Source organism: Rhopalosiphum maidis, chromosome 1 (assembly GCF_003676215.2).
Source record: "Rhopalosiphum maidis isolate BTI-1 chromosome 1, ASM367621v3, whole genome shotgun sequence".
NCBI lineage: Eukaryota > Metazoa > Arthropoda > Insecta > Hemiptera > Aphididae > Rhopalosiphum > Rhopalosiphum maidis.
This window is the reverse complement of record NC_040877.1, coordinates 76,915,339-76,932,593: the sequence shown is the minus strand read 5'-3', so window position 1 is coordinate 76,932,593 and position 17,255 is coordinate 76,915,339. Positions and strand designations below refer to the sequence as shown.

At 26.3% G+C, this 17,255-nt stretch overlaps 1 protein-coding gene across 2 annotated transcripts; it reads left to right on the top strand.

Annotated features, from left to right (window-relative positions):
- The first annotated feature begins 100 nt into the window (after positions 1-100).
- On the top strand, positions 101-15,725 carry LOC113556349. 2 transcript variants are annotated; one of them, XM_026961222.2, is made up of 17 exons: positions 101-286; positions 9,552-9,666; positions 9,735-9,944; positions 10,007-10,204; positions 10,290-10,558; positions 10,645-10,801; positions 10,876-11,071; positions 11,132-11,267; positions 11,352-11,710; positions 11,777-11,915; positions 12,652-12,877; positions 13,433-13,627; positions 13,698-13,818; positions 13,888-14,067; positions 15,078-15,163; positions 15,227-15,398; positions 15,471-15,725. In XM_026961222.2, exons 2-17 carry the CDS (start codon positions 9,583-9,585, stop codon positions 15,590-15,592), a joined length of 2,850 nt encoding a protein of 949 aa, XP_026817023.1. In that variant the 5' UTR covers positions 101-286; positions 9,552-9,582; the 3' UTR covers positions 15,593-15,725. The 2 variants fall into 2 exon arrangements, with proteins under 2 accessions (XP_026817023.1, XP_026817024.1); XM_026961223.2 differs by lacking the exons at positions 101-286; positions 12,652-12,877 and adding an exon at positions 12,005-12,026 and having other exon boundaries at positions 9,469-9,666; positions 15,471-15,724.
- Positions 15,726-17,255: the final 1,530 nt, after the last annotated feature.

Here is a 17,255-nt window from a genome sequence, read left to right as displayed (position 1 = left end):
CGGACGACGGCGGCGGCGGCGGCGTCGTTCCCGTCTAGACAGGAGGGGCGGACAGTACAGTAGCGAGAACGGGTCGACGAGTCACCTCTTCGCCCCGCGCACCAACAGACTATGACGGAACGGCCGTGTCGTGGACCCCACAGCGACGTTGCCAAGTTTGCGGGTCACGCGTCGGAACCACTTGGCTTTTATCTGTCCGTTAGATAGCGCCAACTGCACTTAGGAATGAAATTTGCATTCCGTACGCCAAAATCACGATTCACGACCGAATTCCGATATCGAATAGGTAATGTACGTTAAAAAAAAAGTCGAATCAAAAATTACTCGAAACAGGAGACTAATACTGTTTATTACATAATGATGAATGCAGACCCCCACCTTTTTGGAAACCTTCGTCGGTGTGATTGAGGTAATCGTTTTTCGATTATTCATAGCAATATGGATATTATTTACGACACTGTAAGACCGACAACCGACAATTTTATAACATTCATAAATTATGCTAAATTGCTAAATGTTATTAAACTATTTTATAATGGAGATCATCCACGATTATAGGACTCGCCCTCTCCATATTCTATTAATGTATCGATTACACGGTACTTCTTTGTTCTTTAGTTCTTACTTCGCAAAATTCAATCTCGCGATGTTTCGATAAATTGTTAATTGCCTGATCGCCAGATCGAATTACGATAAGATAAAATGTTTGGCCTATACTCCCCCCGCACATACACACAAAATACTGCTATAGTGCTACGATTCGAGACACGTGGTTAATATAATATAACAGGTGTGCAGGTAACAAATGTATAAGTAACATGTAAGTCATGCACTCTCGCGTGCTCACCAGGATGTACCTTCATAGATTATAAAAGGTCTTTTATTATCTACGCATTGACTGACATCCATATCGGCTTCGTTATTACGTCTGCCTTTACATGTTCCGTCAGTAAACTATCGTATGACGTAAAATACTACAATAGTACAATAACACTAAAGAATTATCAAGTACCTACTACGATCGAGATAGATACCTACTATCTACCAAATACAAGTAAACACACGAAACATTGACTCGAGTTTATTATGCCAATAATATAATGATGGCTATCATACAATTGCTTGAATTTTAGTATTTATGAGTATTTAACATATCAGTTTTTTATTTCACTATTTTTATTTGACTTAAAAGTATAATTTGTAGATCTAAATGAACATTAAATTGTTTTTAGACAATATTTAGACAAAACGATATGTTATACTCTCAAAAATATTATTCTATATAATTTTTATAACGGGTGATTGTTCTCCAAGGGCGTCTTACACGAAAACATAAAAAAGTGATTGGCGTCAATACTGCGCGTAGGCCAAAGAAAGAAAACAAACTGAAATTATGCCACTCGGCAAACATATGTGTTGTCTTCGTCTTACAAATGTAGAATTACAATAAATTTGTGTATTTTTATACTATAGACATAGAGAAAATTGACCTATTCTTCTTCTTTGTAGTTGTCAGTCTTCAATACCATTCTGATAACTGATATAAGCATATAATAAACTAAGCTATCTTTCATGATTAATAGTTAAAACTCATTAATCAGTGTCCGATTCAACCCGTTCTACGTCTTTTGTAACCTGATCTTCCACCTAAATCTTGGGTATCTATTGGTTTTATCTATAATGTGTGTATAACCAACCCTTCTTTTCGCTTCAAAAGAACCTCTTTTCGTATTGAATTGACCTATCAAATTGAATAAAACCATAGAGATTTTTTACATTATTTAAATTTTTAAATAAAAATAATATTTTACAAGAATTTGTCTTCAAAATTAAAACATCGTAAAAACCCTATCCGAAAACTCAGATTATGTTTTAACCTTTAAGTTTAATAACCGGTCAATTTATCTACTATTTAAGTCTATTACTATACAATATTTATAGTATACACGATTGGAACTATACTATATACAAATTTAGCTATTATAATAATTAATATTTAATAGGTATTTTTAATTTTATAGTATTTTAATTGCAATTTTTAATATTGAATATGTACTAATGTACTATTTATTTATATTATCTTGTAGGTATAACTGTATATAAGTGCTTTAGTAACTATACCACAGATATATAAAATACTATAATATTTGTATATATCTGTGGACTATACACATAAATCATTACCACTTTCAATACATTGATTAGTTTGAGGACATATATAAATGTTAAACTATGACTAACATGAATATTTTGTTTATAAAATACAATGAAAAATAATTTACTTTATTTAACTTCATTATAGAGCTGTTTTGCACATTATTGTTCCAGTATTTTTTGAAGTGTAACTTTTTTTTTTACAATAATATTTGTATTACTTTAAAAATTAAAAGAATCATAACCGTTATATAAATTTTTAATATTCTTTTTGCAGTAATAATTTTTCATATGTAAAATACAATAATAATTATTGGTTGAGAAAAACAGCAAAATACACGTATAGTATAATTTTTAGGCTTTTGAAATTTCGTAAGCTCAGGGAGGGGACTAAGTCCCACAAATATTTTTCATTTTATGTACTAATTCATTTTTATGAATTCTGATTATTGATTAGCATTAAACAATGATAGTCAATAGCAGGCACGTATACAAAAAAAAAAAATTCAGTTAGGTTAAAATGGTTAGATAACTAATAATATAGGACCGGGAATTTAATAAATATGCACTAAAAATGTAGGAAATATGCATGTATTTTAACTTATTATTATTGAAATATGCACTAAAAATATATTTAAAAAAATATATTATATAATATAATAATATATAATTTTTTGAAATAAGTTTAATATGTAAAGACTTGGATAAATTTTCAAAGGAAAATACGATTTTTACTAAATATGTTTTTAAAACGAGAAATATCCTTGATATTCGTCCGTAGATATTACGACATATTGAAGTATACAGTCATCACCAGGGCTCGGGACTTATAGCACTTAAAATCTTTAAAATAAGCATTTAAAAAAGCATTATTATAAGCACTCAAATAAGCATTTAAAAAATTTTAATTTGAGCAAACATATTTAATAAAAAAAAACTTTCTTTTTACATGATAAAGTATAGGTATTATAGACATAATTTGTAATTGTGCTAAAAATAATATAATTAAAGGCTACAAAAAATATTGAAACAAAATTATTAGGAAAAGTTTCTAACTAAAAAATAAAAATAAATCTTTATATTATAAAAAAATCAAACTTCATTTTCGAGACATTTTGCCTCATTGTTTATAGATTTTCCGAGGGATTTTTTGAAAAAACCATCATAAAAAGTAAAAAAACTTGTCAAAAAAACAAAAATAATCAGAAAAACTAGAAAAGAAATAAGCATAATTTTTAAAAATCGTTAAAAAAAACCACTTTCAAATTTCAAATTAGCACTCTGCTATGTATTATAAGTCAATCCAAAAAAATAAACAAATGCTTTAAGCCAAGCCCTGGTCATCACTGTAGATCGACAGCCGACAGGTATTCTAATATCTTGTTCTTCGTAGTCTCTTCTTCAGTTATAATGTTAAATATATTTAATAATTGCCGAAATTCTTAACTTTTTTTTTCAATAATTTGATTCAATTTATGTATACTTAAATACTTCAACTCTTCAACACCTTTTGCATTTCATGTACAATGAAAATGGTAATACAAACATTTGGTAAAGTTGTTAAGTGTCTATCAGTATACTGTTATTATTATTAATTATTTTACTGGTGAATTACAAATGTCATAAAAATTTGAACCTCATATACTCTTAAAAATTGGTTTGGTTTTCCAGTAGAATTTATTTTTATATATTGGTTAAAAAACTTATAAAAACCTCATACTAAGTTTTCAAATCTTAGGTATAAAAATAAAAATGTTTATACATTTCTAACTAAAAAATAATTTTCTAATTATATCACTATTTTTATGAGCTTTGTCAACAATTTAACTTTAAACTTTATACTCGTATAAAAAAAATTATTTCAGTGACTATAGATTTTCAAAAGTTTTTAACTGAGAAATTAATAACTTATGAGGAACATTATATTCAATTTTCAAACATTTTCACTCAACAAATAATTTTTTATCGTTATTTCTAGAATAAAAATTTAAAAATTTATAAATTCCTCAAAAAGAGTTAAACAATTTTGAAAATTTTACCGTAAATAGAAAATGGTGATACAAACATTTGGTAATTTTTTTTAAGTATTTACGGTTACTTATTTGTTTTTGAGTTACTGCACTTAAAAAATAAAAGGACTTGGTCGAATTGGATTTACATAAAATTTCCCGTTTTTCCCCATTATAAAAAAAAGTGCTGGAAACTTTTACTTTTGGCCTATACAAAGACATAAAGTACCAATACTATATCAACTTTTCTAACAGAAACCATATCCTTTTCGAAGCATTTTTACTGCCTCAAAAGGTGATGACTGATATAAAAAAAACCACTCATTATTATGTAAAATCAATTCATTCAAGGCATAAATGCATAATAAGCAAATTATTAAATAAAATGAAAAGAGTACACAAAAATGATCTTAACATAAGGAAAGAGTCCGTCCAGTAGAAACCAATTCATGATTGAAAACATATTAGTTTAAAATCGTTTCAACTTCTGCAATCTTTCCACAATATTGAAAAGTAGTTGATAAAAGACAAAAGGATAATAAAGATTAAAGACATTATTATAAAATGTATTAAAAAGAATACATGTATAATGCTGTAGCTGTAGTACCTATAGGTAGTAGAAAATATAATTCAATGATTTCAATGCATTGTAAGCTAATGTATAGGTAAATAAACACATCTTTTTTTTACTTTTTTGTGACTATTTTATCAAAATAAATAAATAATATTATTTTATTTTCTAAAAATAAAAATATATTAATATAATTCAAAATTATAGCAGTTTTTCGGATGATGATATGGAATGTGGGGCAGCCGCATGTCAAATGTTAAAATATATATCCCATCCTGAAATTTTAATGGATTTCTATTTATTTACGTATAGACTAGTTTGTATCTATTTCCAAAAGTAAGACTAGTTAAAGAAAGTCTTATTAGTCTATTCAAAATTGACTTAATAGTTATACCTTCTGAATTATTTTACTTTTTATCTTCACTTAGTTTCGTTCGTCAGAGGACGTTATACCTGCTATGTTGTCTTTGTCTTACATATATATATATATATATAACATGGGGAATTTTCGTTCAGCGCAGAATTCATTTGTGTTGTTAGTTAAATATACCTATCATCAAATTTAAAGGTAAGAATATTATCTAAGAAATAATGTTCATATTATTTTATTTATATTATTAATTTAAAGTTGTAATATTTCACATAGCTATAACTTACTTTAAAATAATAATATCAATAAAAGTATATGATATATTCTAGAAAGTAAATAATATTCTTATTTTCGTACGAGTTTTATAATAGGTAAATTGACTCCAACATTAAAGTTAATAACATAAAATGTGTTCTGCTGAACGCTGAACGCAAATTTTCTATGATATACGTTATATAGCATGACAAAAGACAATACATTCGGGTACAACATCCTTTTCATTATCGACATTTAGTGTCATTTACAGAATCAAATCATTATTTTTTTACGTGATATATTTTATATTGAGATTGTTTGGATTTTAAATTCAGTAAAGAGAAACAAATTTCCCGAACTAACAATTGTCAGTATAGCATAGGAAAATAAAAATATCAAGGGGAAATGTTTTTTGACCTCTTATATTACCCACTGAAAGAGACGCCATCGCTAATGATTACAATAGTACAGGCTTATATCGAATATCGCCTATCGTTATTCTTTCTTCGAACCTAATCATTAAAGTATAACATTGCCGTTCAAAATATTTTATCAGATTATAGGCACTTTCTAATTTTTTTAAGCCTATGCAGGAAAAAAACCCAATCACAATACTCATAAATTATAACAAAATCTGTATAAGTAATAAGTATAGTATGTAGTGTCACGTAAAAATTTTATGATTCAATATGTAATGTTTTGAATCGATAGAAATTAGGAAACGATCGCCAGTAATTGGGTATGATAGAGTGCACACTGCGCAATGGATCATCGTCATCCTGTATGTGAACACCGAACGAATTGAGTGCTAATGGTCTGACATGTAACCAATGTTTCTATACGTTAGATTATCATAAATTAGCGAGTAATTTAGGTTATAATAATACTATTTTAACGATAAATTATAATCTATAAAACATTAAAACGATAATTTTTGTTCGGGAAGATTATTTTTTCCCTGGCGAAATCGATAGGTTGTTTTTAGACTACGTGTACTAGAGGAGTCGATACTGGCGGAATCGATATACCTTATCCCCCCTAGTATAAAAAGGTCTGGCGGAATCGATGAAACTCCCCATTATTGCCACGGAACGCCACGCAACAGTTATGAAGTACAGTTCGAAGGTTTTTTTTGTCGAAAATTGTAATTGAAAATTCGAAGTATTGAACAGTGATAGTTTACACCGTATAGGGCGTCGAACGACTTGTATATATTGGCCATATGGGTTACGTCGATTGTGGCCATCTGCTTAGAAAGTAAATAAACCGCATTATTATGTAACCCAACTCGAAGCTTGAGTACTCGTTGACCGACCTTTTGTCCTAATTCGTTACCTACGTAACTTGTAAAGCCAAAGCACATTATTAAGCTTTCTTTTCTTTTCAAGTGATTCAATATCATACTTAGTTTTTTGTTGTACGTAAAATGAGTTTATTATCTATGTTTGTTATCTATATAAGTACCTACTCATCAAAACCGCTCCGGAATACGTTCAATGGTTCAATCTCGATTATTGTGCTAAAATGGCAATATTTTGATGAGAATTCAAAATAACTGAACTCTTTTCTAAAACAGGACGAACTAGACAAAAATATAAACAGCTTGCATTTCTAAACTCTGGGCAATTACAACGTTTAAAATCAAATACGCAGTGGGTCTTATCACACACATAATATTTTGCAGGATATCGCAATATTTTTTTTCTTAATATTTTTTATATTTGTTGGAAAGTTTAAATATTCAATACAAGATTCACTATGAGTTTTTTTAAACCAGTTACAAAAAAAAAACCAAAAGTATCTATTTAAAATAATCACAATTTTCACAAGTTGTACCTATAGATTTATTATACAATTGCGTTTTGGAGTTAATAGTAATAATGTATATAAAATATAAGTAATAACTAATTTAATAACATAACAAAAAACATTTATTTACGTCTAAGGTTTAACATAATTACATAGCTATTTCTATATTAATATACACTTATAAACGTCTTATTCACCTATTTTATGCTACGGCATATTTATTAAGCACAGTAAATTAAACGTCGGAAAACCCTTTTTATCCGTTTCTAAAAAGATCCATTTATTTTTAACAAGTGATGTCACGGGCACGTTATACGAATCATCTGCCGAAATGTGCATTTCTATTTCGATGGACGTCACGCTTACGAAATAATTCGCTTCGCTGGCGGACCACTATGAATATATTTCAATTTTGTTTAACATGAGTTAGGAATTTATTTTCTAGTTTTGAACATTTGATTGTTCTTTTTCTCGAGTAGAAAAAAAATATGTTCATTCACACTACAAATTATAGAATAAAGGGAATTATCTAAAATAACGAAATTTTTCAAAAACAAGGTGGTCTGCTTGTAAAGAACTAATGAAGGCTATGTATATGCTTATGAGATGATCTTAAAAACAATTCGAGAAATGTCATCTGTCGAATGCCCAAAATATAATAATATAAATACAAAACTACAAGTTTTGTGGCTTTTTAAAAAGAAATTTTTAATTCCATTATTATGAAGTTTAATTTTTGTTATGAAAGGGGGGAGTGATACATAAGTCGCCTCACCAAAAAAATACAACCAAAACCGCCACTGCGGACAAGTGACTTTTCGGGGTTCACCACATCTAATGGGACTTCGTTATGTGTATCATCGGAATCCTGCCGTAAGTCCGTAACGATGATGAGAGTTACGGTGATTGGGCCTTAACTTTTACGGCTAGCGCCATCACAGCAGCGTTTATTAATACAATCATTCGCCAAATGTGTGGTCTTGCGTAATTGGCCAACAGGATTGGCGATGGAAATATTCGCATAGTACGTTACTGCGTTAGGGTTGTTGCACCGAGGCGGCGTCCGGCTCAACAGATTCGCCATCGCCGACAGACATTTTGATTTTCGGCATCGAATTAAAATATTGCTTAGTAATTAAACTTGAGAATTTCGAACTTTCTGAAACTTATCTATGTGTTGTCATCGTCTTACTAACGTATAACATGACAAATTTTCATTTAGTAGGATCAGTTTTGTGTGATTAGCTTAAATATTAAAAGTGAAATTAACTATTATCAAATCTAAATGTGAGGACATTATGTGTTCTCTCGTCGGCTTTTTACGTTATTTTAATTTTTTAAATGAGTAAATTAAATATTTATACTTAAAAATGCTCATAATTTTCTTAAAAATTAAAATATAGCAAAAAGCCGACTCAAGTGTAATTATTAATTTTCGTATTTTCGGTTAACTGCTATTTCTGAGCTTTTATCTGATCTGTAGATGTAGAAACAACGAATATACTTCAATCCACGAACTACTACATGTCTACACAGTAGTCCGTGCTTGAATCATTGAACCATATGATAACATTTAGTTCAATGACTTGAATTCTTCTTAAATCATAGATATAATATGATACATGGAATTGTTACATCATTCATATCTACACTCTACAGATATCTGTGTTCATACCAAGGTGGATATTTATATATATATGTATCCACTTTGGGTTCATACCTATTCTAAAACTAATCGATTAAATGATAATTACAACATTGAGATTGATGTTTAATAAATGAGTGCTCGAAATATATTTTCTATTTAGTTTATACTATGATTGGAAATCACAAATTAACCAACTAAGATAGAATGGACTGGAATATTGTAAATAATATTTAATATGGAATTATGTTAAATTAAATATTATTTATATTTTAAGACTTAAACTTTTAATCGTACTAGAAGGCAACTGATTGGAAGCAGTAGGAACTGGGAAGTTTCTACTAGAAACAAGAGCTGAAGAGCCTTCAGCCTTATCTTAACAACTTGTAATATCACCTAGCAATACTTTGGATGATGATAGATAGCGCTTATGTCTATGAATTTTTCCCTCCCAACCACGGGCTTATCTTCTAAGACCGTGGTCCGAAACAATACCATAAGCGGCCTGGTGATAAGGCTCTCGTAACTTATCGATTATCAATTTATCATTATAAATCTCAAAATTACAACCGCCAAAATAATTTTCAATTTTTATAAATTTTTGCATAACGAGTTTAAAGTTATTAAATAGATAATAATTAATAATATATTATCGTTATATAATTTCACCGTTAAATTTTAGTTCACTTAATTATGTGTGTATTGTAAGTTCAAAACTAATTTATGTAACTATATTAGTGTACGAAATATTATTTGGACTAAATCGAAAATGGACAATACGCCTGTTATTAGTTTGTCATCGAAAGCACTTGCAAACGTTTTAGAACTTATCAAAATGATGACTGGACTAAAAGTTTGTCTTTTTGCATATTTTTAAAGGTGGTCAACAAAGCTTATCAATATGTATTGATTTTGTTCTAGAACTTCAATGAAGTCTATTTGAAATACGCTCAAATATTAAATAATTTGAATGACGTATATTATGAATATCCTAAACAGTCAGATGTTGAGTATTATGTTAAAGGATTAATAGAAAAATATCATGTTCAAGGATTTCCGTTGGAAGCTAAGGAATTTGAAATGCGTATTGATCGATTTATTAATTTCTCAAATATCGATAATCGCTCTAAAGTATTAATATTAATTGTACAATATATTTTATGTTAATAATAATGCTATTTAATGTTTTGTAGCTATCATCTGATGTTGTAAAATGGGCAATCATAGGGACAATAATCAATATGGCTAATAATCCTTGTGGATCTAGAAATGCTTTCCGCAAGACTAATTTAGACACAGTCAGAATTGAATTAGAAGGTGAAACTGCAGTACTTGGAGATTCGTGGAAAGCTAATTTTATACAAGAGTTACTAAGCATTGGTAGGACTTCTGTAAGTATATAATAATATAATATATAAATAAAAATAAACTTATAAACTTTTATCATAACTAATATTATTTTTTATTGACTTATAGTACTATATAGAGTCTGATTCAGAATCAGAATATGAAGACGAGACTGATTTTTGTTCATTAAGTGCTGTATCACCACAGAATTTTATAGTTAATAGAATAAAAGATAGAAATAATTCTCTTTCTAGTAGGGAGTATCTTAAATTAGTTTTTTTCCACGAGAATATAGCTAGAAAATTATTGATAAAACGAGCTTCTCAATTTTGGTGGCTTAATAAATCTGAAAGAATTGCTGAAGACGGGCAATATTCTTTTTATTTTTATTTAAAAAAGTAAACAATACATATTTTTCATATTAATGTCAAGCAATTAAAATAAAAAACTAACTGTATAATGTTTACTATACATATGTTTTTAGATACACAAATAACAAAATATTTAAAATTGTAGATGATAATTTTATAATACTTGAGTGTTTAAAAAACAATTTAATTATATCATATATTCTTCAGTACAGTTTAGAAGAACAAAGTAAATTATTTGGATGGATGAATATTTCATCATCTATATCACCTGTAAGTTAAATTAAATTAATTTAAGCCTTTTTTTAAATTAATTAATTGTAAATTAATATTTAATATTATTTTAGGAGGTATTTAATAGATGGATTTTAACTATTTCACAATACATAAAAAAATTTAATCATCTAACAACATTTACATGCCATTTAAAAGGACTAAAAAAAATACCCTATACATTAAGAGCCTATGCTAAAGGATTGGAGTCTATTTTAGAACCAATAATTAATAAAATGGGTCTTATTGAGAATAGAATTAAAAATGGTGGTAAGTTTTTATTTTTGTTGTTACCACATAAAAAGTTAATATTCACTTAATTAATTTTAGTCAGCCACGACACATTATTATCATTTGAAGAAGAAATGTATATGCATTTTCACATTATTTCTTATATTTATTCTGTACATTCAAAAGCTATAGATTCAAACTGGGACTCTACCGATAACTGGAAAACTTCAATTAAGTAAGTATTATATTTATTTTAAATATATCATAAATGTATTTTTAAGTATGATGATAATAATATAAATATTTATCTAAATTTCAGATTAATTTCAGTATTGTTTTGGTCCATACAAACTGCAATTATTGATTACCAAAAATTAATTGTTGTGACATTGTTCTTGTATGCATTTGAACCTTATGTACATATGACAGAATTATGGATTCATGCTGGACAGCTAGTTGATGAAAATAACGAATTTATCATAAACAATTATGAAGGAGACAGTAGTATAGCATTCAATATAGTCTTTAAAGATATACATGGATATTTAAAAGATTGTAATTTATGTGTACCACCAATTCTTGAATATTTAATACATTTTTTAAATAATTGTGATTGGAAAGTGTTTGTAGCATCAGAAATAAGTAATGATGCTATTGCCTTGTGTGAAGTGCCTAGAGGTATGTTAAAATATCCATTTAATTCAATTATTTTAAATACTTTTTTTTAATGTTAAATGTTTTTAGGTGAACTATTTAATAGTTTTTTAATTGAAATAAAAAATTCTAATGACTTATGGGAAAATTATATTAATCCTTTGAATGAATATAATCCTTCCAACTGGAATAAATTGCCATTGTTAGCAACAGCTTGTGTCCATTATAAGTAAATATCTGCATAATAAATATATTAAGTTATTTTTAAGTAAAAATGAATTAAAGTTAATGATTAATGATATGTAAATGTATTTTTAGCTCCCAGTTTAATCTATCTAATGTAAGTTGTTTATATGTGTGTATATTATCAGATTTTCTATGTATTATTTAATAACTTAAAAATTAATTTTTAAACATCTTGCTTATACTTTTAAAACTCATTCAGTAAAATATGAAATTCGTATTATTCAGTAGCCTGTATTATAGAATAGAAAAAGTGTTTGATTTTTTATATTTATTTAATCATTTTAAATTCTAATGTTAAAAAATAGTTTATACAATTATAAAAAGTATAGTTTCATATCAGTTTTATTCGTTATGAATGATGTTTTATTTTATTTATGCATGTATTTTTTTGTTAAAAAACTGCTTTGTTTAGGATATTTTGAAAAAGGGAGTGAGGTTAAATAAGATTTTATTTAACATGAAATTTGTATAAAATCAACTCAATTATTATTTTTAATCTGTCTAATTTATTTTTAAATTCAGCTCAAGAGAACTCAAACCTAGGACCTTTTTTCCCTTGACTATACACTACTGTGAAGCAATAATTTATTCATTTACTTTAATTAAAAATAATTGATAGATCAAACATTGGTTTGTTTAATAGTAGTTAAATACTTCATTTCAATGATTAATACAAATATGTACAACTTTTATTTTTATACTTTGATTTGACTAATTAGATTTACTGATAAATCAACTTTTGAATTGACCATACCTTCAAGTTATGAGATGGTAGATATGTTTTTATTGGTTATTAAAAAAGCTATAAATAACATTGGACTGGAAGTTGGAGATATTGTTCTTAAAAAAAATAAATTTGTGTATCATTTGAAGAATTTGTATAATATAATTTTTTTGGAAGATGTAAATAAATCTGTTCAAATTGATCGAATTATGGAATATAAGGTAAAATATTCTTCTTATTTTTTACTTTGCCCTTATTAATTTTACTATTATTTTTATACTATGCCTAACTGGCCTAAGGCCGTAACTGAAAAAAAATTTCAGGGGTGTCCAATATTTTTTTAAATATAAATGTTGAAAATTTATAATCAATAAATTATATTCACCACTAAAATATTTCTACTTTTAAAAATGTTGTGGGGGGGGGTCCGGACCCTTGGATCTTCACCCCAATAACGGCCTTGATCCTTAATGAATTTATTCCTTGTACTACTTCTCCTGGCCTCCACATTTTTATCTTAGTATTTTTATCTCTACTATACTCATCTCCCTCTTTTTTTGTTTTATTTTCCACTGACCTCACTACTGTCTTATATAATATCTAAATTTTATAAATGTAATTTAAGGTAAAGTATATAATTTTATTGTTAAAGTAATTAAAATAAAATAATGTATTAGTATAATCTCCCTAGTTTTACATTTATTTCAATGTTTTCATTTGTTAATTGTTTATATTTAAGTCCTTATAATATTTAAATCAAATTTGAATTATTATAGATTGAGCGCAATTCATTTTTGAACAATTGTTTTTATTCACTTCTTAGTGATGATCATAGTTCAATTTTATCTAGTAATCATTCGTGTAATTTATCACTGAACTATAAAACAGAAAAAAATAATTTTTTTGGAGAAAATGATGTATTCAAAGATAATTTTGCCGATGAACTTGAACGCATTACAATTACATATGATGTGAGTTTAAATCTCTAAGTATGTTTTTCATTTATATGATGTTATTAATTATATTTTTATTTATGTATAGGTAAAATTTCCATTAAGCCTTATTTTAACCAACGAGGTGATATTTAACTATAACAAAATTTTTCGTTTATTAATAACAGCCAAGCAAGCTGTAGCAATGATCTCTCAGTTACAAACTAAAGGTAAATAGGTGCACATATCTTTTAAAATGTTTAATTTATTAATGGTTAATTATTAATACAACATTTCAGATTTAAATAAGTATAATTACTCATTAGATGTGAAGCGAATGTATTTTATTAGATTATGGATTATGTCAACTACTTATAAACTACAAACATACTTCTTCAGTGTCGCATCAAGATATCTGGGTTCTAAACTATTTGATAGTATTAAAAATGTAAAAAATGGTTTAGAAGCTTTTGAAAAGGGTTAGTATTTAAATTAATATTGACTTAGGTTTAACATAAATGATAAATATTAGTCAGTAGATACTTATTTTATGTTCCAACAGTTTTTCATAATTTTTAACATTTATCAACAACCAAAATGTATCTTATATTTTAAAGTAAAAATACCTTATTTTTTCATGATTTTTCCATACAAATATCTTTGAAAAGTTGAACATATTTTTGGAGTGAAATATTTTATAATATTAAAAGTATTTGTTAATGTTTATTGTTGTTCGAGTTTATTAAATTGTATTATTCTTCTGTTCATATTTTTCCAACTAAATTATTTTTTATAAATTATGATTTTTTTTTATACCTGAAGAAGTAAATTTATCTGTAAATTCTGTATTAGATTTATTTGAATTTTCTTTAACTGATTATTATTTTGAAACAGGGTGATTATAATTTAAGTTATGTATTTTAAATATCTTATTCCTATTTAATAACAATGCATGCAAAAAAGTTATTGTCAGATTGAAAATTATAAGATTTATTAACATATACAGAAACTGAAGAATATAATGAAAAATTTTAAAACATAATAAAAATGTATTATTCTTATTAGAATTTCAAAAATTTGGTAAAATATGGGTTAAATGGTATAAGTAAAGATTAATTTATTGTTATAAATTAAATTGATATTCATAGAGATAATACATTTTATATTTCACTTTCTTTTTCCAGTCCACTTTAAATTTTAATATTCGATTACTTAGCAACTTTTGCTCTTTATTAAAAATTTGTAAATGCTGAACGAAACTGTACTTAAACTTTTAATATCTTCTATCATCATCATAATAAGCAGAATCGAGTCTATGACTTAACTAATATATTCTCAATCTAGAAGCTATTATTTATTCTTTGAAGTTTCAAAAAGAAAACTACTGTAGTTGTATTATAATTATAATTCTATTTTTTAAAATTCATTGTTCTGTAACAAATAATTTTAATAATTTTTATGTATTTACTAAAGAACTTTTATTTTACAGTACTAGAAGATCATGTTAGCCAGGCTATTAGATTATGCATGCTAAGTGGTTCAATGGAAAAATTTTCTTATGAGTCATTGGCATTGGTATTTATAAAATACATTTTAAATAAAAGTTCAAAATCCTAAAAAAATTTTATTTGCATATAGTTATGGAATGCATGTGAGCAATTTACAAAATTATGGATAAAAAGTGTAACAGATGATAGTATTGATGTTGAATTGATGGAAAAAATTGAAGAAGAATATGTAGATTCTTGTTGGAAATTAGCCAGTAGTTTGGATACATATCTTTTATCTGAGGACGATACATCTAGTATTTGTAAGTATTAATTAATTTTAATATTTTTAATGAAAAAATGAATTTTTATTATCTAATGATGAATTATTTTAGTATTTGAATTTTGTCGAGATTTTATGTCAAGTATGCCCACCAAAGAATCAGCTGATCTTGATGGTAGCTTGGTTTACAAATTGAGTGATTCACAGAATCGATATTCTTTTACATATATTTGAACATCATTATTAGAAATTTAAAATATAGTTTATTATGAATAACGTTTATTTATACTTTTTCACTTAAATGAACCAGTTGTCAAATAATGTAAAAAAAAAGTTGTTATTTTATAATATTTTTTTTTTTTTTTTGATTTCTTTTAATTAAATATCATACAAATATTTTTATAGATTTTTTATTTTAAGAAAATTAGCTAAAGCATAAAATTTAATTAAATATTATCTCGTTAAATTGTGCACGTTTATTAAATTATTATGTGTTAAGTAATTTGATAAATATTCAAATTAATGTTGTAAATGAAAATCCTTTTGTTATAAATGGTGAAGTGTAAATTTGTAAATTAAAAGGAACATTGTGAGGTGTCATTAGCAAATTCTAAAGGCTGTTTGTGTTCTTGTTTGACTATAGTCAATAATTATAATATTTATTAATTATTTTTCTAGGTTTTTAAAAAATAAAAAAATTTAATTAAACACAGATATTTTACAATCACTTTATTATCCTTTTCTATAATTAACAATAATTTTCCATTTCGTAAACTAGTATAAGACATTTTAAGTCCTTGGATAAATATATTGATAAAGTTTAAAAAATAAAACCTGAAAAATTATCTAACTAAAATATAAAATTTACATTTTAATATTAATTCACGGAAAAGGGATTGCCAAATGTTTAAATCACATTTTTGGTATCAGAATACATTAATTAAATATATATTAAGATACATTATGTATATGTAATTGATGTAGAAATCTAGAAATCCATTAAGCATACTCAAAGGCGCTAAGGATAACACAAGGCGAAGGCGTTATAATTAGGCAACTATATACACAGCTGATTTTATGCATAAGTAGTACGTGGTATTAGAAAATGTAATATAGTTTTAATTACACCGCTTCCAACCCTCTTAGTTAATTTTGATAATACTGGTATTATTATAAATAATATATAATTTATTAATTAATAAATTATAATTATTCGTTAATTTATTATTAATAATGATAATATAAAAACAAATTAACTTAATAATATATTAATTTAAAAATAGATTAAATAATGTATTCATTAATTTATTACTTTTAGTGAATACACGTCGAAAAAAAATAGAGTTTTGGTTCCAGTTTATATCAGGAACTCATGTTTCCCGCATAATGTCAAATATCTACGTAGTATCAATTGCTTGTCTAAAACGCCGATACGCCGTGTAATCGTAGCTCTATTAATTATTGTTATCAATTATTATAAAATATGGTACTTGAAAATATCATGAATTATAAACCTATAAGTAATTGTTAATTGTGTAAATCATAAATCATAATCGTATACGTTTAAAATTGTTTAGATACTTTCTAATGACCGATAGGACAATAGACAGTCCCCAGTTCCCCACCATTCGTATTATAATGGTTCATAATTCATAAACTTTTATGATTATTAATAATATAAACACAATGTATGCTATTGATCTCTGGAAATTGAATACACTCCTTCTGATATAGTGAATAAATACATATATATGTACATATATTGATTTTTTTATTATAATAAAATCAGTTCTCTAATTATCATAAATGTAATCTAGTTGTTATATTTTAAAAAATGTGTGACTTACACAATGTCACAATGACAAGAGTATATCGACACTAACTGTACAGTTGAGCG

What these genes read in the sequence shown, in the direction of transcription:
- LOC113556349 (XM_026961222.2), top strand. Translation starts at nt 9,583, where the DNA reads ATGGACAATACGCCTGTTATTAGTTTGTCATCGAAAGCACTTGCAAAC. An exon ending in ATATCGATAATCGCTCTAAA is followed by an intron (nt 9,945 to 10,006) that starts GTATTAATATTA and finishes AATGTTTTGTAG; the next exon opens with CTATCATCTGATGTTGTAAA. An exon ending in GGACGATACATCTAGTATTT is followed by an intron (nt 15,399 to 15,470) that starts GTAAGTATTAAT and finishes GAATTATTTTAG; the next exon opens with TATTTGAATTTTGTCGAGAT.